We start from the raw sequence: 24,008 nt of genomic DNA, 5'->3' as shown, positions 1-24,008 counted from the left end.
AAATTTACACAGCTTTAAAAAATTCATTTATTTCATTACTGCATTCTGAGTGCAGAACGATACTGTTTGGACAGTGTGTTGAAGCAATAAGCTTCTTTTTTTTCTAGACTTTTTTTTTGTTAATAATACGTAAAAAAGGGAAACATTCAAAGAGAAACATTTGATTAAGGTAAACAGAAATAAACAGCTTTAAAATATATTCAGAATGCTTTACCATATGCATCTTAAAATATTCTATATTTTGATTCTTAAAAACTTATACAAGAAGAAGAAATATACAAATTTCAGATTGAACAATGCAGTCTAAATGAAATACTAATTGCATTGTTTCCATTTACAAGTTTTTCAATTCACAATAAGCTGTTACATTTGATGGATGAAGGCATTTTATATTTCATGTGGTTTGCATGTGCTTGGAGTGAGAAATAGTTCCTTGCTTTCTTTAAGTACAAAATTATAGATGCATAGTGGTGGTCTGTGAAGGAGAAAAAGAGAGAGAAAAAATAACTGTTAGTAAAACAGCAAAGTTTATTTTCTTCTCACAAATATTAGAATATCCTATGCCTATAACTGGCTCAGACGGTAAAGAATCTGCCTGCAATGCGTTTTCGATCCTTGTGTTCAATCCCTGGGTTGAGTCTTCTCAACCCCTGGAGGAGGCCAGGGAAAACCACTCCAGTATTCTTACCTAGAGAATCCCCATGGACAGAGGAGCCTGGCAGGCTACAGTCCATGGGATCACAAAGAGTAGGACATGGACTAAGCATAGCACATGCCTATAACTAACGAGTTCTCTAAAAGCAGGGAGTTGAAAAAAACCTATAGGATCATTTCTGCTCCATCTCATTTGTCTATGTAAAGATGAATAGACATAGTATTTGTGAGAAAGAAAAAATTCTCTGTACTTCAACATCCTCTCTCCTTGCTGCTTCACTGAAATACTTACACTAAATGGGAAATATTTTGGGATACTGAAACAGCTAAAAACTGAGCTCAACTCTTAGTGGCTAGGCCACTTTTATCATGATAGCCACCATGGAAGAGTTGGACTGAATTCACAGACAATTTTGCAAAAATGTTTAATCAATCCTCTGCCACCTGCTAAAATGGAAATAATAACATTTAAATCATTCTTTGTCTTGGAGACATTGTGTATTCAGTATTTCAAGATTTCTGAGAATTCAAGTCACAGTAGTGAATCATGTCCAGTATTTTATCTTCTTGTTAATATCTTGAAACCCTCAAAAAAGTAATCAACTAAAATAAACAAAGATTGGTCGAAGTTGAGGAAAGGAGCTAAAGGAAAAAATGGTAGAAATAAATGGAAATTCCCAGTATCAGCCATACTAATTTAATCAAGGAAAAGGGGACAATTCAACTGCACAGGAGCTGGTCAGTCAGTCAGTTCAGTTGCTTAGTCATGTCCGACTCTTTGTGACCCCATGAACCACAGCACACCAGGCTTCCCTGTCCATCACCAACTCCCAGAGTTTACCCAAACTCATGTCCATTGAGCATGATGCCATCTAACCATCGCATCCTCTGTCATCCCTTCTCCTCCTGCCTTCAATCTTTCCCAACATCAGGGGCTTTTCAAATGAGTCAGCTCTTCACATCAGGTGGCCAAAATATTGGAGTTTCAGCTTCAACATCAGTCCTTCCAATGAACACCCAGGACTGATCTCCTTTAGGATAGACTCTTGGATCTCCTTGTAGTCCAAGGGACTCTCAAGAGTCTTCTCCAACACCACAGTTCAAAAGCATCAATTCTTCTGTGCTCAGCTTTCTTTATACTCCAACTCTCACATCCATACCTTACTACTGGAAAAACCATAGCCTTGACTAGATGGACCTTTGTTGACAAAGTAATCTCTGCTGGTAGCTCACCCTTATTTGACATGTGCACTGCTCTAGATCAAGAGATACATTGCTCCCCATCTTCTTCTAACTTGAGACATGACTAAACACATTTTAAAATATTCAACAATATTGTTAGGTTAAATTCTTCCATTTTAAATCAACTTCCTACATCTGATAATATTTGAAAAGTAATAAAATATGGACACATTTATCTTTAACTATAAAAGCTGATACAGAATATTACAGTATTTTTCCACTTGAAATAATAAATGCATTTGAAAATTTAATAGTATAGAAGTGTGAAATATCAGTACTTCAGTCTTAAAAGATTCTTAGATATTAGCAAAAGTAGCTTTATGGTAAATTGTCAGAGACCAGAATGTAATTGAAAAATCAGACATAATCCTTTCTCCATTATTAAATGGAAGAATGACTTTAACACTTTCCCTAACAAATGCATATATTTTTATGTCAATTTTTAATTTAGCCTGCTAAATTAAAGACTTTCTTCACTGAGTGAGCCTTCAATGGTCTGGATGTCCCTAATTCACCTCAGTTTTAAGTTGTCAGAGTCAGACAAGAGTGTCAGATTTATTATCAGGTGAAAATGTATTATTGGTTATAATTATAAATGTATTATTGGTAAAAATGTAACTGTGGATTCAGACTGTGAATTTTAAATCACTGTAACTAGGCTCAAACACATCTTTATTAAACAAAATAGGAACCATTAAAATCAACACACTTTTGCCAATGAGAAGTAAGTTTGTTCATTCCTGTAGCATAAAAACCCATGCTTCAGTATTCAATGAACTCTTGGAAAGCATTTTCTGTCTCCTGCTGGTTGTGGAAGTATCTTCCCCGCAAAAAGTTACTGAGACACTTGAAGAAGTGGCAGTCGGTTGGCGAGAGGTCAGGTGCATATAGTGGATGAGGCGAAACTTCTGTAAGCCAGTTCCTTGAACTTTTGAAGCATTTGTCGTGTGATGTGTGGTCAGGCGTTGTCTGGAGAAGAACTGGCCCTTCCAGTTGGCCACTGCTGGCTGCAGGCACTGCCGTTCTCAGTGCATCGCGTCCACTGGCTGAGCGGACTTCTCACATGTAATGCTTTCGCTGGGATTCAGAAACCTTTAGTGGATCAGACAGGCAGCAGACCACCAAATAGACCATTTTTGGTGAAAATTTGGCTTTGGGAAGTGCTTTGGAGCTTCTTCTTGGTCTAAACACTGAGCTGATAGTCACTGGTTGTCATACAAAATCCACTTTTCATTGCATGTCAAAATCCGACTGAGAAATGGCTCATTATTGCATAGAATAAGAGAAGACAACACTCAAAGGATGATTTTTTTGATCTTCAGTCAGCTTGAGGCACCCACTTATTGAGCTTTTTCACCATTTCAATTTGCTTCAAAAGCCAAACGACCATAGAACAGTCAACGTTGAGTTCTTCAGCCACTTCTTGTGCCGTTGTAAGTAGATCAGCTTTGCTGATGGCTCTCAGTTGGTTGTTGTGAACTTCCTATGGTTGGCCACTATGCTCCTCATGTTCAAGGCTCTCATCTCCTTTGCAAGCTTCTTGAACCACCACTGCACTGCATGTTCCTTAGCAGTTCGTGGGCCAAACGTGTTGTTGATGTTGCTGCTTTCTGACCCATTTTGAACTCAAATCACTCAAATTGCTTTCTAACATAATTTCCCTAGTCTAAAATAAATATAAAATAAACAGGAAGTATTAAGTCATTAGCAAAAATATAAATAAATAAGGTGAGAAATGTGCATTAAAATGATGTATAACATAATTACATTTATTTAAGAATGTATTCCAATATCAAATGGCAAAGTTCAACAATGCAAAACTGCAATTACTTTTGCACCAACCTAATAATAAATTGTATCTGTCATCAAGTAATTGTCCTACTAACGTATTTTTAATACAACCTTAAAGCAAGTGTGTTTTCATTTATTTTCTACAATAAAATGAAAGCTCACAATCCTATTATGATTGACATATTTTGAAATTATTGAAATTTTGACATATTGAAAATATATTCAATGCATATCTTTTATTAAATATTCCACATTTTACAAAGCTTCCACAAGCATTATGGTCAGGCTCATTACAGCTTCCAAAGTTAAATTTTACCAAAATATATGAGGAAAACTAATTTTCTTGTTTTTACATTGTGAAAGCCTATATAGTTCTATTGCCAGGAGACTCTAATATTGAGATCATTAATCCTATGTTATTAATAGCTCCTTATCCCCAGGATAAAAAAAAATTTAAACTGTATAATTAGAAAATATATGTGATATATGTTGAAATATAGGAATAAGAATATTTAGTGTTTTTTTTTTTAATAAAAAAAGCATTGGATGTTGCATTTCTAAAGCTTTGTTTACCACAAATTAGCAGAAATGAGTACAGTACATTGATAAAGTATAAACTTTAGTAAAAATACAGAAGAAATCCAAGGATTAAAAAATATCTCTAAAATTCAAATATAATTAGTTTTTAATTTTAATCCATATATATTTCATGAAATACAAAAAATATACACATTCTTTATTTCTAAAATGTCTCCCGTAAGCTTTTGAACAACATATCACATTTATGCATCTAGTGTTCTTTTAAATAGTTAATTAGGATAAAGTTCCTAGCACTAACAAAGGTATCTGTTCCTACCTGCAGGTAACTGAGTAAAGAGAATAGAATGATCTTGCCTTTCGGTAGTAGGGATTATTACCCATAAAGTTAGCATGATTCCAGTCCTATCTAAAAAACTTTGAAAGCAGAACCTGAAAGAACCAATCTTCCTAAAAGTAACTAAACAGTATCTTAAGAATAAAAGAATATTTATAAGAATACAAAACTATGGAGGACCTAACATGATAAAATACACAGTGTCTGGCATCTAATCAAGAATGACCAAGCATGCAAAAAAGCAGGAAAATTGACCCATATGAAGGCAACCAATTGAAATCAACCAAGAGCTAGCACAGAGTGAGAATCAGCAAAGACATTATTGTTGTTGATGTTGTTCAGTTGCTAAGTTGTGTCTGACTCTTGGCAACCCCATGGATTGCGGCACACCAGGCTTCCCTGGCTTTCATTATCTCCTGGAGCATGCTTAAACTCATGTCCACTGAAAAAGTAATGCCATCCAACCATCTCATCCTCTGTTGTCCCCTTCTCCTCCTGCCTTCAGTCTTTCCCAGATCAGGATCTTTTCCAGTGAGTCAGGTCTTCCCTTCAGGTGGCCAAAGTATTGGAGCTTCAGCTTCAGCCTCAGTCCTTCCAATGAATATTCAGAGTTGATTTCCTTTAGGGTTCACTGGTTGGATCTCCTTGCAGTCCAAGGGACTCTCAAGAGTCTTCTCCAACACCACAGTTCAAAAGCATCAATTTGTCATTGATCAGCTTTCTTTATGGTCCAACTCTCACATCCATACATGACTACTGCAAAAACCATAGCTTTGACTATATGAACCTTTGTCAACAAAGTAATATCTCTGCTTTGTAATATGCTGTCTAGGTTTGTCATAGTTTTTCTTGCAAGATGCAAGCGTCTCTTAATTTCATGGCTGCAGTCAACATCTGCAGTGATTTTGGAGCCCAAGAAAATAAAGTCTGTCACTGTTTCTGTTGTTTCCCCTTCTATGTGCCATGAAGTGATAGGACCTGACGCCATGATCTCAAATTTTTGGATGCTGCCTTTTAAGGCAATTTTTTCACTCTCCTTTTTTACTTTCATCAAGAGGCTCTTTAGTTCCTCTTTGCTTTCTACCACAAAGGTGATATCATCTGCATACCTGAGGTTATTGATATTTCCCCCAGCAATCTTGATTCCAGGCGGTGCTACATCCAGCCTGGCATTGTGCATGATGTATTCTGCATATATGTTAAACAAGCAGAGTGACAATACAGCCTTCATATCAGTTCAGTTCAGTTACTCAGTCGTGTCCAACTCTTTGTGACCCAATGGACTGCAGCACGCCAGATTTCCCTGTCCATCACCAACTCCCTGAGTTTACTCAGCTCATGTCCATTGAGTCAGTGATGCCATCCAACCACCTCATCTTGTGTCATCGCCTTCTCTTCCTGCCTTAAATCTTTCCCAGCATCAGGTCTTTTCCAGTGATTCAGTTTTGCGCATCAGGTGGCCAAAGTATTGGAGTTTCAGCTTCAACATCAGTCCTTCCAATGAACATTCAGGTCTGATCTCCTTTAGGATTGACTGGTTGGATCTCCTTGCAGTCCAAGGGACTCGAAAGAGTCTTCTCCAACACCACAGTTCAAAAGCATCAATTCTTTGGTGCTCAGCTTTCTTTATAGTCCAACTCTCACATCCGTATATGACTACTGGAAAAACCATAGCCTTGACTAGATGGACCTTTGTTGGCAAAGTAATATTTCTGCTTTTTAATATGCTGTCTAGTTTGGTCATAACTTGTCTTCCAATGAGTAAGCGTTTTTTTATTTCATGGCTGCAGTCACCATCTGCAGTGATTTTAGAGCCCAAGAAAATAAAGTCTGCAACTGTTTCCACTGTTTCCCCATCTATTTGCCATGAAGTGATGGGACTGGATGCCATGATCTTAGTTTTCTGAATGTTGAGATTTAAGCCAATTTTTTCACTATCCTCTTTCACTTTTATCAAGAGGCTCTTTAGTTCTTCTTCACTTTCTGCCATAAGGGTGGTGTCATCTGCATATCTGAAGTTATTGATATTTCTCCCAGCAATCTTGATTCCAGCTTGTGCTTCCTCCAGCCCAGCATTTCTCACGATCTACTCCGCATGTAAGTTAAATAAGCAGGGTGACAATATACAGCCTTGATGTACTCCTTTCCCTATTTGGAACCAGTCTGTTGTTCCATGTCCAGTTCTAACTGTTGCTTCCTGACCTGCATACAGATTTCTCAAAATGCAGATCAGTTGGTCTGGCATTCCCATCTCTTTCAGAATTTTCCACAGATTATTGTAATCCACACAAAGGCTTTGGCATAGTCAATAAAACAGAAATAGATGTTTTTCTGGAACTCTCTTGCTTTTTCGATGATCCAGTGGATGTTGGCAATTTGATCTCTGGTTCCTCTGACTTTTCTAAAACCAGCTTGGACATCTGGAAGTTCACAGTTATGTACTGCTGAAGCCTGGCTTGGAGAATTTTGAGCATTACTTTGCTAGCATGTGAGATGAGTGCAGTAGTTTAAGCATTCTTTGGCATTGCCTTTCTTAGGGCTTGGAATGAAAACTGACCTTTTTGAGTCCTGTGGCCACTGTTGAGTATTCCAAATTTGCTGGCATATTGAGTGAAGCACTTTCACAGTATCATCTTTTAGGATTTGAAATAGCTCAACTGGAATTCCATCCCCTCCACTAGTTTGTTCGTAGTGATGCTTCCTAAGGCCCACTTGACTTCACATTCCAGGATGACTGGAGTCCGAAATGCAGTACTTGGATTCAATCTCAAAAACGACAGAATGATCTCTGTTCGTTTCCGTGGCAAACCATTCAGTACCATGGTAATAAGTCTATACCACGATGAGTAATGCTGAAGGAGCTGAAGTTGAATAGTTCTATGAAGACCTACAAGATCTTCTAGAACTAACACCCAAAAAAGATGTCCTTTACATTACAGGCAACTGGAATGTAAAAGTAAGAAGTCAAGAAACACCTGGAGTAACAGGCAATTTTGGCCTTGGAGTACAGAATGAAGCAGGGCAAAGGCTAATACAGTTATGCCAAGAGAATGCACTGGTCATAGCAAACATTCTCTTCCAACAACACAAGACTCTACACATGGACATCACCAGATGGTCAACAGCAAAATCTGATTATATTCTTTGCATCCTTGACATACTCCTTTACCAATTTGGAAGCAGTCTGTTTTTCCAAATCCAGTTCAAACTCTTGATTTTTGATTTGCATACAGGTTTCACAGAAGGGTAAGGTGGTCTGGTATTCCCATCTCTTTAAGAATTTTCCAGTTTGTTGTGATCTACACAGTCAAAGGCTTTAGCATAGTCAATGAAGCAGAAGTACATGTTTTTCTAGAATTTTCTTGCTTTTTCTATGATCCAACAGATGGCAATTCCCTGGTGGCTCTGATGGTAAAGGTATTGAAAGAGTTACTATAATTGTATTTCATGTGTTCAAATAGGTAAGTAGAGACATGAAACATACTCAAAGATTAAAATGAAACATCCATGAGTGAAAAGTACAATATCTGAGATGAAAAATGCCCTATAATGGTTAAATAGCAGCTTAGACATGGCAGAAGGAAAGAATAATGAACTTGAAGACAAAGCAAGAGAAACATTCAAAATGAAATGCAGGGAGAAAATTAAATTTAAAAATTCACAGAGCATCAGTTAACAGTGGGACACCTTCAAATAACCTAATAAATTCAAAATTAGAGTCCTCAAAGAGATACTAGAGAGTAGGGACATAGCAAGAGATATTTCAAAATAAGTGAAAAGTTTAGATAAAATCTGATGAAATCTATAAACCCATGGATCCAAAAAAAGTCAACAAACACTAATCACAAGAGGTATGTAAAAGATTTCAAAAAGTCACATCAAATTAAACTGCTTAAAATCTGTGATAAGGAGAAAATCTTAAAACCAGTTACAGAAAAGAGTTTTATTTTGTTCACAGCAACAAAGGAAGGATAGTAATAAATTTCTCATTAAACTCAATGCATGGTTTAAGACGGCACAGTAACATCCCTAAAGTATTGAAAGTAAAAGAACAACTGTCAAACTAGAATTCTATACCCAGAGAAATTCTCTTTAAAAATAAAGACATCATAAAAATGAACAAAAGTTGAAAGCATTCACAACTATCAGATCTTACAAAAAAATCTTAAAGGAGCTCCTTTTGTCTTAAGGTAAATTGTACCAGATGAAAATATGCATCTAATAAGGGTTAGAAGATGGTAAATGTATGGGGAAAATATGTAAGACTTTCTAATTATTCATGTATTTTAATAGAAATATCTCTTTAAAGAAAAGTGATGCACTTTATAGAGATTTTAGCACATGTATAATTAAAATATATGCCAAGAAGAGCACAAGAGAGAAATGGAAGTATACTACTGTAAGGTCCTCATGTTATATGTGAAGTGGTAAAATTCACTTGAGGTAGACTGTGATTGCAGGCTTCTCTGGTGGCTCAGATGGTAAAGCATCTGCCTGCAATGCGGGAGACCTGGGTTCCATCGCTGGGTCAGGAAGATCCCCTGGAGAAGGAAATGGCACCCCACTACAGTACTCAGGCCTGGAAAATCCAATGGACAGAAGAGCCTGGTAGGTTACAGTCCATGGGGTCCCAAAGAGTTGGACATGACTGAGCAACTTCACTTTCACTTTCAGACTGTGATAAAATGAAGATTATAATATAACTCCATAGAAACAACTAATAATCAACTTCTTCCATTGATAAAGAAGCTTAAATGGAATCATAAGCAGGCATGCTAAGTTGCTTCTGTCATGTCTGACTCTGAGTAACCCTGTGGACTATAGTCTGCCAGGCTCCTCTGTCCTTGGGATTCCCCAGGCAAGAATATTGTAGTGGGTTGCCATGTCCTCCTCTGGATGGAATCACAGACTCCTCAATTTATCCAAAAGGCAGACAATGAGAAAATGGGAACAAAGAAAAGATTGGACAAACAGAAAACAAAATAGCAAGATGGCAGATTTAAACCCAACTGGAGAAGGCAATGGCACCCCACTCCAGTACTCTTGCCTGGAAAATCCCATGGATGGAGGAGCCTGGTAGGCTGCAGTCCATGGGGTCGCTAAGAGTCGGACACAACTGAGCAACTTGACTTTTACTTTTCACTTTCATGCATTGGAGAAGGAAATGGCAACCCACTCCAGTGTTCTTGCCTGGAGAATCCCAGAGACGGGGGAGCCTGGTGGGCTGCCGTCTCTGGAGTCACACAGAGTTGGACATGACTGAAGCGACTTAGCAGCAGCAGCAGCAGTACCTACAATTACATTAAATTTAAAGATGCAGATACCCTCAATTAAATGGCAGAGGTCATCAACATCATTTGTCGTTTGAGAAATACAAGTTAAAAACATAGTGAACAGAAGTGTTTTTGTTTTCTACACAAGTATTAGAATAGCAAAAACAACAACAAAAAACTGGTGAAGTTGCAGTTTTGGGTGTAAGAGAGCAATGGAACTCTGGTAAGTGCCAATGGGGATGCAAAATGTACAGTTATTTTGGAAAACAGCCTGGCAGTTGCTTATAAGGTTAAGCATACACTCACAATGAAAGTGAAAAGTGAACATGTTAGTCGCTCCATCATGTCTGGCTCTTTGTTACCTCATGGACTGTAGCCCACCAGGCTTCTTTTCCATGGAATTCTCCAGGCAAGAATACTGGAGTGGGTAGCCATTCCCTTCTCCAGGGGATCTTCCCAACCCGAAGATCAAACCTGGGTCTCCTGCATTGCTGGCAGATTCTTATCATCTGAGCCACCGGGAAGCCCCGACACTCACAATATGACCTTACAATCTCTAGGAACTTAAGATAAATGAAAACTTAGGTTCACATAAAAAGCTGCAGGTAAATATTTATTTTGGCTTTATCCTGGACAGATATAAAAAATTATGAACAAATTATATTTTTGCTCCAACTAGGATAAAGGACGGAGAAGGCAATGGCACCCCACTCCAGTACTCTTGCCTGGAAAATCCCATGGGCGGAGGAGCCTGGTAGGCTGCCGTCCATGGGGTCCCTAAGAGTCGGACACGACTGAGCGACTTCACTTTCACTTTTCACTTTCACTTTTCACTTTCATGCATTGGAGAAGGAAATGGCAACCCACTCCAGTGTTCTTGCCTGGAGAATCCCAGGGATGGGGGAGCCTGGTGGGCTGCCGTCTATGGGGTCGCACAGAGTCGGACACGACTGAAGTGACTTAGCAGCAGCAGGATAAAGGAACTGTGGTATATACATACAATGAAATACTATGTATCAATAACATTCCATTGATATAAGCAACAACATGGGTGAGTTTTAAATGTCTAAAGCTAAGTGAAATAAGCGATATTTAAAAGGCAATATACCATATGATTCCATGTATATAAAGTTCTGGAAAAGGCAAATCTAGGTGCAGAGGTTGCCAGAGAGTAGGTGTGGGTGGTTGGAAATAAAGGGACAGCACAAGGCAGTTTTTGTGATTGATGGAAATGTTCTGTATATTAACTGTGGTGGTGGTTACATGACTCTATGTGCTTACTAACACTCATAGAACTATATGCCAAAAAAAGTACATTTTACTTATTGTAGATTTAATTCAACTTTTCTCAGGAAGTCACCCAGGTACCTCCACTACAAATATTCCTCTCAGTCCCTAAGTGTGAATGGCTAGTCTATTGAAAATGCTCAGAAGAACTATATTGTTTGTGTAGTCTCCATCATTGTTTGTTACAGACAGCTAATTATTGACTGAGTTAGATACACAGTTTATTCTGGACCATAAGGCATCACATTTTTATCACTCACACTCCCAATAGTCTGGCAGTGCTAATTCTCATTAATTGCACATTATCTGTATGGACAGATCTAAACAGGAAAAGCAACTAAATGGTTACTGCAATTATCTAGGTAATTAAACTTAAAGCACGAATTTCATTCAAGCATCTGTTAGCATTCACAGCCAACAAGGAATGTTAAGAGTTCTGTTAACCACCCACAAAATGTATTTTAGTTTTTTCCCTGAGTACAAGTAACTGCATCTAAATTTTATAAATTTAACAAATTTTCATAGTCTATCTATTTAGATAGGTTTTACATAAAAATTCTGCTTAGATTTTACATAAAAATTAAAATGACACACATGCTTATTTTTTTCCTCTGTGGCATATACTAATGACTTTGTTTAGAATTTACATAAAACTTAAAACAACACTATTTAGAGTGTGGATTTTAGATTTTACATAAAAATTAAAATTATTTAGATTTTACATAAAAATTAAATTTTTATGTAAAAAATAGATTAGATCTTTCCATAAAAATTAAAATGACACACATGCTTATTTTTTCCTCTGTGGCATATCCTAATGACTTTACCCTATTTCTACTTAACCAGCGATGGAGTTGTATCTAACACTTATCTATGTAAAACATGATTAAGAAGACAGTGAATCAAATAATTAAATTCATGACTCCACTGTAGCATGTGTGATTATATGTAAACATGACAAAATATTAACGGTGTTATCTCTTAGTTATAGGACTACATGTGAATTAATTTCCCAAATGTCCCACAATGAGAATAACTGACTATATTAATTAGTGAAAAACTTTATTCCTATAAAAATAGCAGCAACTAAAAATGAAGGAGACAACAAATGAAAAAAAAACAAGAAAAGTTTGGCTTCCTGTCATGACGAAGGCAATTCTCAGCTAAGAGACCTTAGACATGTTATTTTAAAGCTCTGAGTTTCTCTTCCTTTACTAACAAAACAAAGAAAATACTTAACTCATAGAGTTGTTGCAAAGATTGTAAAAATAGCATTTGAGATGTAGTAGATGCTAAATAAATTTAAAGAAGACTGAACGCTGAAGAATTAATGCTTTGAACTATGGTGTTGGAGAAGACTCTTCAGAGTCTGTGGACTGCAAGGAGATCCAACCAGCCCATCCTAAAGGAAATCAACTCTGAATATTCATTAGAAGGACTGATGCTGAAGCTGAAGCTCCAATTCTTTGGCCACCTGAAGGGAAGAGCTGACTCACTGACCCTGATGCTGGGAAAGACTGAAGGCTGCAGGAGAAGGGACAACAGAGGAAGATGGTTGGATGGCATCACTGACTCAATGGACATGAGTTTGAGCAAGCTCTGGGAGATGATGAAAGACAGGGAAGCCTGGCATGCTTCAGTCCATGGGGTCACAAGGACTGAGAGACTGAACAACAACCAAAAATAAATTTAACCACTATTATTCTTATAAGAAGTTCTTGTAAACTTCTTATAAGAAGTTCACTAATAGTAAAACAAGCCAAACTTCTCTGGTATTCCCTTTAATGCCTAAATCTTCAATTAAGTCATCAATCCTTTACATACAATAATTTTTCCTTAAATCATATACATCATCCAAAAAACAGACCTTGGTAAAAAAAAATTAAAAATCTTTCTTAGTTCAGTTCAGTTGCTCAGTCATGTCCGACTCTTTGCAACTCCATGGACTGCAGCACACCAGGCATCCCTGTCCATCACCAACTCCCGGAGCTTGCTGAAAGTCATGTCTATCAAGTTGGTGATGCCATCCAACCATCTTGTCCTCTGTTGTCTCCTTCTCCCCCTGACTTCAGTCTTTCTCAGCATCAGGGTCTCCAAGGACTCAGTTTTTCGCATCAGGTGGCCAAAGTATTGGAGTTTCAGCTTCAGCATCAGTCCTTCCAATGAATATTCAGGACTAATTTCCTTTAGGATTGACTGATTTGATCTCCTTGCAGTTCAAGGGACTCTCAAGTGTCTTCTCCAACACTTTTTAAAATATTCATTCCCTAAAAGAGAAGCTTGAATTGAATTTAGGGCAAATAACTCACAAGATAAATTCCATTTTATCAGCTAAATTTGCAATCAATGCAGATTTCTTTTTCTGAAGTTCTTAACTCTGCTCAGAGTCTTCCTATATCCCCAACAACTCTGATGGATGAGGATTATTCTGATCACTAAATTAAAAGAGTGAGAAGTGTGGTAGAAGTGAATATAGTGTTTGGATAAGAAGTTTACAAATTAGCAATGAATGAAACTTTTACAAGAAGGTAGAGGTGTTTATCGGAGAAGGCAATGGCACCCCACTCTAGTACTCTTGCCTGGAAAATCCCATGGACGGAGGAGCCTGGTGCTGCAGTCCCTGGGGTTCCTGCGAGTTGAACACGATTGAGCGGCTTAGCTTTCACTTTTCACTTTCATCATTAGAGAAGGAAATGGCACACTCCAGTGTTCTTGCCTGGAGAATCCCAGGGACAGGGGAGCCTGGTGGGCTGCCGTTTATGGGGTCGCACAGAGTCAGACACGACTGAAATGACTTAGCAGAGGTGTTTATGAGGTTGCAGAATGAGACATAGCTTCACAGAATTTGGGGGAACAAAGCATTTTATTGATGAATTATTTTGGCAAAACAGACCAATATTTTTCATATAATTATTGACTTGTCCAGTCTGTTGCTTGAAAAATATGTGTATAGATAAAATGAGTATAAGAAAAGTTATATTGGGGACCAACAAGAGAAGGGAATGAAAATGAAAAGAAAGGACTGCTATAAATTGAGCATCTGTGCATGAGTGCTAAGTCACTTCAGTTGTGTCTGACTCTTTGCAACCCTATGGATGTAGCCCACCAGGCTCCTCTGTCCACGGGATTCTCCAGGCAAGAATACTGAATTCCCCATGCCTTCCTACAGAGCTCTTCCCAACCCAGGGATCGAACCTGCATCTCTCCTGCATTGCCAGACGGATTCTTTACCACTAGCACCACCCGGGAAGCCCCTAGTCGAGCATCTGCTAGGAGTCAAATATATATTTTACAAATGACACTGAAAAGCTATGGAACATATTACAAGGTAAAAATATAAAGAAAAGCAACTATTTTATGAATGAGGATTGATTGTAAAATACATTTATATTTAGTTACTATTTTATTTATATATTTATATAATGTACTTTTAATCAAATTTTGTTAAGATGTGTATTGATTACTTGGTATTTATATAATCGCATCTTACAGCATTGCATTCTTAGTTGCTCAGTTGTGTCTGACTCTTTGCTACCCTTTGGATTATAGCCCACTAGGCTCCTCTGTCCATGGGATTTTTCAAGCAAGAATACTGCAGTGGGTTGCCATTCCCTCTTCCAGGGGATCTTCCTGACTCAGGGACTGAACCTGTGTCACCCAGGTTTCCTATATTGCAAGTGGATTCTTTACCTACTGAGCCATTGGGTAAGCATAGTTATTGAAAATATATGTGCTGTAGTTTTTAGAATTTTAACCTGAAACTTCCTGCTTACATTGTCCAATTATACAATTATCAGGTAAAATTATGTCATAATTTTAGACAATTTAAAAAAATATTCACTTATCCTAATTATCAAACTTTTTCAAAAATCGTACACAACTGCAACAAAACTTTAATCTAAAACAATTTTTTTAAACTTTACATAATTGTATTAGTTTTGCCAAATATCAAAATGAATCCGCTACAGGTATACATGTGTTCCCCATCCTGAACCCTCCTCCCTCCTCCCTCCCCATTCCATCCCTCTGGGTCGTCCCAGTGCACCAGCCCCAAGCATCCAGTATCGTGCATCGAACCTGGACTGGCAACTCGCTTCATACATGATATTTTACATGTTTCAATGCCATTCTCCCAAATCTTCCCACCCTCTCCCTCTCTCTCAGAGTCCATAAGACTGTTCTATACATCAGTGTCTCTTTTGCTGTCTCGTACACAGGGTTATTGTTACCATCTTTCTAAATTCCATATATATGCGTTAGTATACTGTATTGGTGTTTTTCTTTCTGGCTTACTTCACTCTGTATAATAGACTCCAGTTTCATCCACCTCATTAGAACTGATTCAAATGTATTCTTTTTAATGGCTGAGTAATACTCCATTGTGTATATGTACCACAGCTTTCTTATCCATTCATCTGCTGATGGACATCTAGGTTGCTTCCATGTCCTGGCTATTATAAACAGTGCTGCGATGAACATTGGGGTACACCTGTCTCTTTCCCTTCTGGTTTCCTCAGTGTGTATGCCCAGCAGTGGGATTGCTGGATCATAAGGCAGGTCTATTTCCAGTTTTTTAAGGCATCTCCACACTGTTCTCCATAGTGGCTGTACTAGTTTGCATTCCCACCAACAGTGTAAGAGGGTTCCCTTTTCTCCACACCCTCTCCACCATTTATTACTTGTAGACTTTTGGATCGCAGCCATTCTGACTGGTGTGAAATGGTACCTCATAGTGGTTTTTTGTTTTTTGTTTTAATTTTATTTTATTTTTAAACTTTACATAACTGTATTAGTTTTGCATAGTGGTTTTGATTTGCATTTCTCTGATAATGAGTGATGTTGAGCATCTTTTCATGTGTTTGTTAGCCATCTGTATGTCTTCTTTGGAGAAATGTCTATTTAGTTCTTTGGCCCATTTTTTACAATTTTAGATGTAGAAAATAATATCTTGTCCTTTAATTTGGTAATTAAAATACTGGATTTCTAAAAACATTTAGGTATAATAACCTTCATGTTCAATACTCTAATGGTATGTAAAAAAACTCATATCCAGTCATCCTGCTGCTGCTGCTGCTGCTAAGTCACGTCAGTCGTGTCCAACTCTGTGCGACCCCATAGACGGCAGCCCACCAGGCTCCCCCGACCCTGGGATTCTCCAGGCTAGAACACTGGAGCGGGTTGCCATTGCCTTCTCCAGCCATCCTAAAACCATATAACTCATATATGAGGCACAGCTTACGTTGCATATATAAACAGAAACACACAGTGACTGCTCGCTCACAGTGTTGACATTCTTTAGAGTTCTTAATCTGTATCACCTGTCAACATTACACTGACCTAGAACATCATTTGAGGATCAGAAGAAAATGGGGTGTGGATAGTGAAGACGGTGGACAAGTCTCAGAATGAATGAAAAAACTTTGTTAAAAATGTAAGGACTCTGTGGGAGAGGGAGAGGGTGGGAAGATTTAGGAGAATGGCATTGAAACGTAAAATATCATGTATGAAACGAGTTGCCAGTCCAGGTTTGATGCACGATACTGGATGCTTGGGGCTGGTGCACTGGGACGACCCAGAGGGATGGTATGGGGAGGGAGGAGGGAGGAGGGTTCAGGATGGGGAACACATGTATACCTGTGGTGGATTCATTTTGATATTTGGCAAAACTAATACAATTATGTAAAGTTTAAAAATAAAATAAAATCAAAAACAGGTAAAAAAAAAAAAAGAAAAAAAATGTAAAATAGTTTTGCCAAAATTGCTTCCTTTAAACACCCTTCAGAATTCTAGAGTTTCAATTCCCACATTCTCCCAGGGTACCTTGGACTTTTAATTGGGAAGTTTAAAAGACAAAATGAAGTATTAATGACTTCAGCACAAATAGCATAACTGTGAATTGGTTTTCTGAGGTTACTCTCTAAAGATAGTTTTTGGATCTTCTTAGCCAAATACTGAACCTCATTAAATCTAAGCTTCATTTATAATGTTTTCAATATTATAAATTCTATATTTTTATATTTTTCAAAAGAACCTTGAAAATATTTAATGAAACCAATACTGAATTAACAAGAGAAGTTATCCTAAAGTAAGTAAAACACAGAGGCCAAAGCTACAAAATTAGAGATTTAAATGTTTAATTAATTTGAAAAAAGAAAAATGTCTAAATTTGTATATAAACCCTCTATGTCACTGGAGTAAATTATTTGAGGAGTTACTTCAATGTTTATTCTTACCTATCTTATCAGTCAAAATATTAAATTATAGCCATGCAGGAACATAAACATACCTATTTAAGAAACCTAACCCCCAACTGTTTGAAGTACCCAGATCTTAAATGATCTTAATTTGCATTCTCTAGCTTAACTATTCATTTATTGCTTTCATTCACAAGTTAACTATGTCAGCCAGTCAAAATTATGGTTTATAGTAAAATCAATATTTAACTTTAGTAGGATATATTGGGCTTCCCTGGTGGCTCAGATGATAAAGAACCTGCCTGCAATACAGGAGACCTCTGTTTCATCCCTGGGTTGGGAAGATCCCTGGAGAAAGGAATGGCAACCCACTACAGTATTCTTGCCTGGAAAATCCCATGGACAGAGGAGCCTGGTGGGCTATAGTCCATGAGGTTGCAAAGTCAGACATGGCTAAGTGACTAACACACACACAGGATATATTACAAGGAGGACAATCTATGTTTAATTAATGTTTTGCCTGATATCAAAATATTTTCAGTCTCTCTGTAGTGGCCTGTGATTTTTGTCACCAACCATCTATCCCTTTCATGTAATAATACCCTCATCTTTCTTTACTCTACCCTCAGTCTATAAACTTTGGATAAATTTGATCCCATCTTGTCTCAAAGTTAAGCATAAACCAATGAAGGAACTTATTACCCTGGACAATCAGAAGAATCGTATTCCCTGAACACAGTGTGAGGTTCAGAGATATGAATTAGCCCAATGAAAACCAGTGAGATGCAGTGGGATCTTTAAACTTTATTTCTTTTCCTGTGGGAGTTGAAGTTGGAATCAAGTAGGTATGGGCAACTGACTTGATACCATGAAGACTGAGAATGAAGAAATGTTAATGCCTGAGCCAAGAGATACCACGCAAAAATCCTTCATGCTTTGAATGCAGCCAAGCCAGAAGCCACATCTTCCATGGAATTTCAATTACAACTGGCTACATAGCCCGCTGAGCTTCCCAGGTAGCCCCAGTGATAAAGAACTCATCTGCCAATGCAGGAGACAAAAGAGATGCAGGTTTGATCCGTGGGTCAGGAAGATTCCCTGGAGAAGAAAACGGCAACACACTCCAGTGTTCTTGCCTAGAGAATCCCATGAACAGAGGAGCCTGGCTGGCTACAGTCTATTGGGTCACAGAGTCAGACATGACTGAAGCAACTTAGCATGCACATATCCCCTTTATCTTTAGGAATTTGTGGTTGGATTTTCTGTCTTTTGTAAGTTTTTTTCTTTTTTTTTTTTTTAACCCTCACCCCCTGCAGTGGAAGTGCAGTCTATTTAAAAAAAAAAATCGTATTTACTAATATCTGTGCTGGGTCTTTGTTGCTGCACATGCTTTTCTCTAGTTGTGACGAACAAGGGCTACTCTCTAGTTGCCCTGTGCAGGCTTTTCATTGCAGTGGCATCTCTTGTTGCAGAGCATAGATTCTAGGGCTTCAGTAGTTGCATGGGCTCAGTAGTTGTGGCTCCTAAGCTCTAGGGCACAGGCTCAGTAGTTGTGGCATACAGACTTAGTTGCTCCAGGCATGTGGAATCCCATGGGATCAGGGATCAGGGATTGAACCCATGTCTCCTGCATTGGTAGGCAGATTCTTTACTACTGAGCTACCAGGAAAGCCCTATAAGAGGTTTTTGTTTGCTTGTTTTTGCCTGCTGTAAACCTCGTGACTATTATAAACACTATTGTGCACTTAAAACTTTGCCAAGAAAGTAGATCTCACTTTAAGTTTTCTTACCACGATGACAACAATGAATAAGTTAGTTAGACAAACGGGGCAGAGGGAGGGAGCTGGCCTCTTGCTTTACCTTTGAAGAGTGGGAGATCCTTAATGAGCAAGTTATTTGGTGAAATCTGTACAGTGGGGGTGTATTGATACCATTTAAGTGCCAGAAACAGAGCATGTAAAACTACAACAACCTCACTTCTTTATTTATATTTACCATCCTGAGGCTCAGAGAGGTATTAATGGAGGAGACCAGGGGAATATGATGGTGCAATAAACTTGACCTCTCTAAGATCTATTTTTTGAGCACTACAAATATAGTCCCTACTCTTATATTTAGTATAGACTTTACATAGTTAAAACAATAGATATAGAGATCAGTTGAAGGTTAAAAATCTTGCATCTCTAGTCCTTTATATATGACTGCCCTCCCCGCCACCAAAGTTTCTTTCTGTCTCTGATATACATGTCGGGCAATGGTGTTGCTAATATTCCTAACTGATGATGCCCATATATTTGATATTTTTGTGAGTATTTCAGTCAATGGCAAAAGTAAAATTACCCTTTGACTTTTTTCCATTACAATAACTTTTCACTCATTAACTTTTGAATGACTAAATATTCTCATGCCAAAAGCTTACAAAATAATTTATAGATTATTTCAAAGAATTTTCCAGCCCCTCTCTGTGAATATAGACCTCATCTAAATGAATATTCTTACCACTTACCATTTTTATTCTCCAAAAATTCTTATTTACTATGTTCAACATTCACAAAAAGGTAATTGGGAAATCAAGTATATAAATACAGGAACATAAAGAGAAATAAAGATAAAGTGTTGCAGTCAACAAAGGAAGAGACATTTTTAGCAATCCAGAACTCTATTGAAATAACTTAAAATTCTAAGGCAGACATTTATTTAACTTTTTTCATGTTTACTGTATCTCATGAAGTAATTATATATCTTTTTTCTCTGCTTGGGTAATGTGATACCAAAATAAATCTCATTTAGGCCAAAAAATTTTATATACCTTTTAGATTGTCTACTGTTTTTATAAATATAATCTAAAATATACAATAAACATTTGAGTACATGACTTTTTAAACCACTCCTTAGCAAAGGAATATTTTCAAGTTAAAAGATAACATTGGAATTAGAATTTAGTTTTCTTACCTTTCTGGATATGTAAGTGATTTTAGCTTGAGAAGCTGAATAGTATATTTGCATGTGGAACATTGTTGATTTGAGCTTTGAAAATATGCCAAACCGATGCTTGAAATATTTGCAACATCATTTAAAAATTGACCAAGAATCTTGAATTCTTGAAGTTTGTAAAATATTTTGTGCCTCCTAAATATAAAATTTGATATCTCATCATATTAGTAATTTGAAATGTAATACAACTTTAAAATCAATATAACCTTATCAATGTTAGGTAGAAATATCAATCTTACAGTGAAAAGGCCAAACAATAAAATATGTGACATTTATTAAAATAGTATAAACTAATTAAAAACAAGATAAAGTAAAAAGATATGTAACTCCCACACTCAAATATTTGGGGAAAATATTTTCGAGAAAAATTGAGACATCTTGTCTTTCCGCCTCGGTGTCTAGATTCTACACTTGTCTAAGATTAGAGAATCCATATTTTGCTACTTTCTATAAGCCCCTGAACAGCTATCACCATTCTTTGAATAGACTGGACACACAAATAATAATCCTTTCCTGTTCTGTGCCACTTTATCATATCATGGGTCTGTCTGCCTCTAAATGAAAGAACAAGGGAGGAGGAGGAAAAATAAGAAGGAGGAGGAAGAAAAATAAGAAAGAAGAGGAGGAGGAAAGAAAGGGAAGGAGGAGGGGAGAGAAGATGGGTGGGAGATATGAAGGAATGAAGGAAGGAGAGAAGAGAAGGAAAAGGAGGGGGAGGGAAGGGAAAGGAAAAGTAGAGGACAAGAAATTTTTATAAAAATGTGTTAAATAATTTCTTTGTTTGAGGCAACTGTCACACACAGAATGGCTGAAAAGCAACCTGCGGCACACCTAGCACTTGTGCCATCTTATATTTGGCCTGTTCCCTTCTCCTTTGGATTCTCCAAAGCATCTAGACCCCAAAAAGATTGTTATCACTCCCCTCAAAACCCATCCCTGTCAGAGTGACTACCTCCTCTTTCACAGAACATAATGTCATTGGTCACATCTCTAACTTCCGTCCAAGAACTTATCTAGATTTCTCAGAGATACTTCAAAGTCAGTGTATCCAGATGGAAACATTGTCATCTTCCCCACAAAACTCATATCTACTCCATTCATTCCAAATACCGACTGTTTGCTCCTGATCACCATGTCTCTACCTCCAGATGAGCCCTGTCTAATGAGATCCAGACAACTGTTATTCACCATGTCTACTTGGATATCTCAAGAATACCTAAAGCTCAGTAAGTTCAAATTTAATGACATCTTCCCCAACACTCACCTCTCACCAAAAGCCCTGTAGCTCAGAAACTTCCTTATAATTTTACATGGAACCACAATGCACTGTCTATACCAGACAACTAGACTTCACCCTTCAGATTATCCTCTCTTTCAACTCCTACATCTAATCTATGCTATGTGCCTACACTCTATGGGATATCTTGAATCTTCTTTGCATCCATCCTCATCCTCATTTTTTCATTTCCACTGAAAACACCTTATCTCAGGGCACCATTGTTCTGTGCCTTTATTCTTGCAACAGCATCCTGTCTTTTCACTCTCCAATCCACTCTGGTCAAACTGTTTTTCCAAAACAAAACCCCAGTCCTGGCTCTATCCAGACTGCCCCAAAGCAAATACTTTATTGGTTTTCACTTGTTCAGTGACTAAAATAAAAACCCTTGAACATGTCCTACAAATTCTAATTCCTACAAAATCTAGGTGCTTTTTACCTGTCTCATCATTCTCTTCCTTCCCCTGCCTCTGTTCTCAGACATATTAAAGTTCCTTCAGCTCCCAAAATGGACTAAACTTCCTCCTGCTTCAGGAGTTTTGCCTTTGTTGGCCCCTCTGCCTGGAATCAGCAGAGCAGATTAACTTCTGCTCCTCATTTTTGTCTCAACAAATATAAAAAGTCCTTAGAAAAAGCTTCAGTGACTCCACTATTTTATGTTACCATACGTTCTATGGTTTGCCTCTAGACATTTTTCACAGACAGATCTTATTTACATAATTTTATCACTACTCGTTTATTTTATATCCTTTATTAGACTATACATTTAATGAGGGTAGTATCATGTTTTTCTCATCCTAGTATATTCAGCTCCTGGTACAGTGCCTAGCTCAATATGGTGCTGGTGGTGGTTTAGTCACTAAGTCATGTCTAAGTCTTGTGACCGCATGGACTGTAGCCACCAGACTCCTCCATCCATGGGATTCTCCAGGGAAGAATACTGGTGTGCATTGCCATTTCCATCTCCACAGTTCAATATAGATATTAAAAGTTGTTTGGAAACAGAAATAGTGAATATCATTATTTTATTTGTATTATGCACAGGAAGTTCCCCACATATGAATCTTCAAGTTGTGAAGTTTCAAAGATGTGAACATGTGTTCTCATGTCCAGTCACATGTTAGTCCATGTGTCTGGTGTACACTGCCACATGCATTAATCTTCTACAAGCAGCTCTTCACAGTAAGGTGCACAAAAGCACCGTGTAGAGTACAGTAGCAGGGCATCGCTATCTCAAGCGGGACGTCCGAAAGCAAGTGGAAAAGCAGCAGAGATGTAGCTGGTACTACGGTACTTTTAAAAGTACTGTACTGTAAGATTGAAAATGTCTTCTTTATTTTTTTTGTCTGTTTGTGTTTTATGTATTATTTGTGTTAAAAGTATTATAAACCTTACAGTACAGTCCTAGGTAGCCGACTATGTTAGTTGGGTACCTAGGCTAACTTTGTTGGACTTATGAACACACTCTCGGAAGTCATCCATATGTAGGGAACTTACTGTGTTTGTAAACTCTATCTGCTCACTAGACTAAAAGTATGAAGGAACAGAAATCTAATTTTCCCTAAATTTGTCCTTAATTTCTAGTACAGTTCAAGAAATGTTATTGAATGGTTAAATTGGTTCCTCTCTTTGTATCTCCTAGCTCAGTGAATGACACCATAATTCAAATAGGCACCAAATTTAAAGCTCAAAGTCACTCCTAATCACTTTTCCCTTCACTTTCACATTTAATTAATCACAAAACAAATCTATTCTAAATCCTAAAATCCCACTTCCACTGACTTGATGCAAGCCCCCATTATCTTTCATATAAATTATTATGATAGCCACCACTCTGCACCTGTTTCACACTAATCTCCCCATTACTCATCATGTGAGGAGTCATTCTAACCTGAATACACAATATTGACACTCGGTTTTAAATCCTATATTGGCATATCAATATATTTGCATCACATTACAACGTGTAAGTGATTTTTAGTAACATGGTAAAAAAAAAAAAAGCTATAGCATTCAGTATAAACATCAGAAGGCAGAACACATTTGCAAAAATATCCTAATTTTGCTAAGTGAAAAAATAACATATGCATGCACAGGGGCATGTATAAGAGGAAGAAAGAGGAAGAAAAGGAAGAGGTTGAGGTGGAAGGGAAGGAGAAACAGGAGGAGGAGGAGGAGAAGGACAAAGAGGAATGGTTATAAACTAATGTAAATGGGAATATCCCTGCATGATGTAATTATAGATTATTCTCACTTTCTACTGTATAGCCCATTTTCTCCAGCAAGAAAATACTCCTATTTTAATTTTGAAAAGGGAAATAAAAGATCATTTAAAAGTTTCTCACTCCCATGTCATCTAAAACAGTTAATATCCCAAAGCATGACTAAATTCATTAGCAAAGAATTATTAATAGAAAAACAAG

At 37.5% G+C, this 24,008-nt stretch overlaps 1 protein-coding gene across 1 annotated transcript in view; it reads right to left on the bottom strand.

Moving 5' to 3' along the window:
• Positions 1–211: 211 nt before the first annotated feature.
• The window catches only part of LIPI (lipase I), a 79,894-nt gene continuing 56,097 nt past the window's right edge, over positions 212–24,008 (bottom strand). The window contains exons 9-10 of the mRNA XM_055567808.1: positions 20,268–20,444; positions 212–475 (exon numbers count right to left, since the gene is read on the bottom strand). Of these exons, the coding sequence (XP_055423783.1) occupies positions 388–475; positions 20,268–20,444 (265 nt within the window). The 3' untranslated portion in view covers positions 212–387. The remainder of the gene's footprint in view (positions 476–20,267; positions 20,445–24,008) is intronic.

This window comes from Bubalus kerabau, chromosome 2 (genome assembly GCF_029407905.1).
Source record: "Bubalus kerabau isolate K-KA32 ecotype Philippines breed swamp buffalo chromosome 2, PCC_UOA_SB_1v2, whole genome shotgun sequence".
NCBI classification, from domain to species: domain Eukaryota; kingdom Metazoa; phylum Chordata; class Mammalia; order Artiodactyla; family Bovidae; genus Bubalus; species Bubalus kerabau.
Note: the sequence above shows the minus strand (reverse complement) of the source record. Positions and strands in the feature narration are given on the sequence as shown.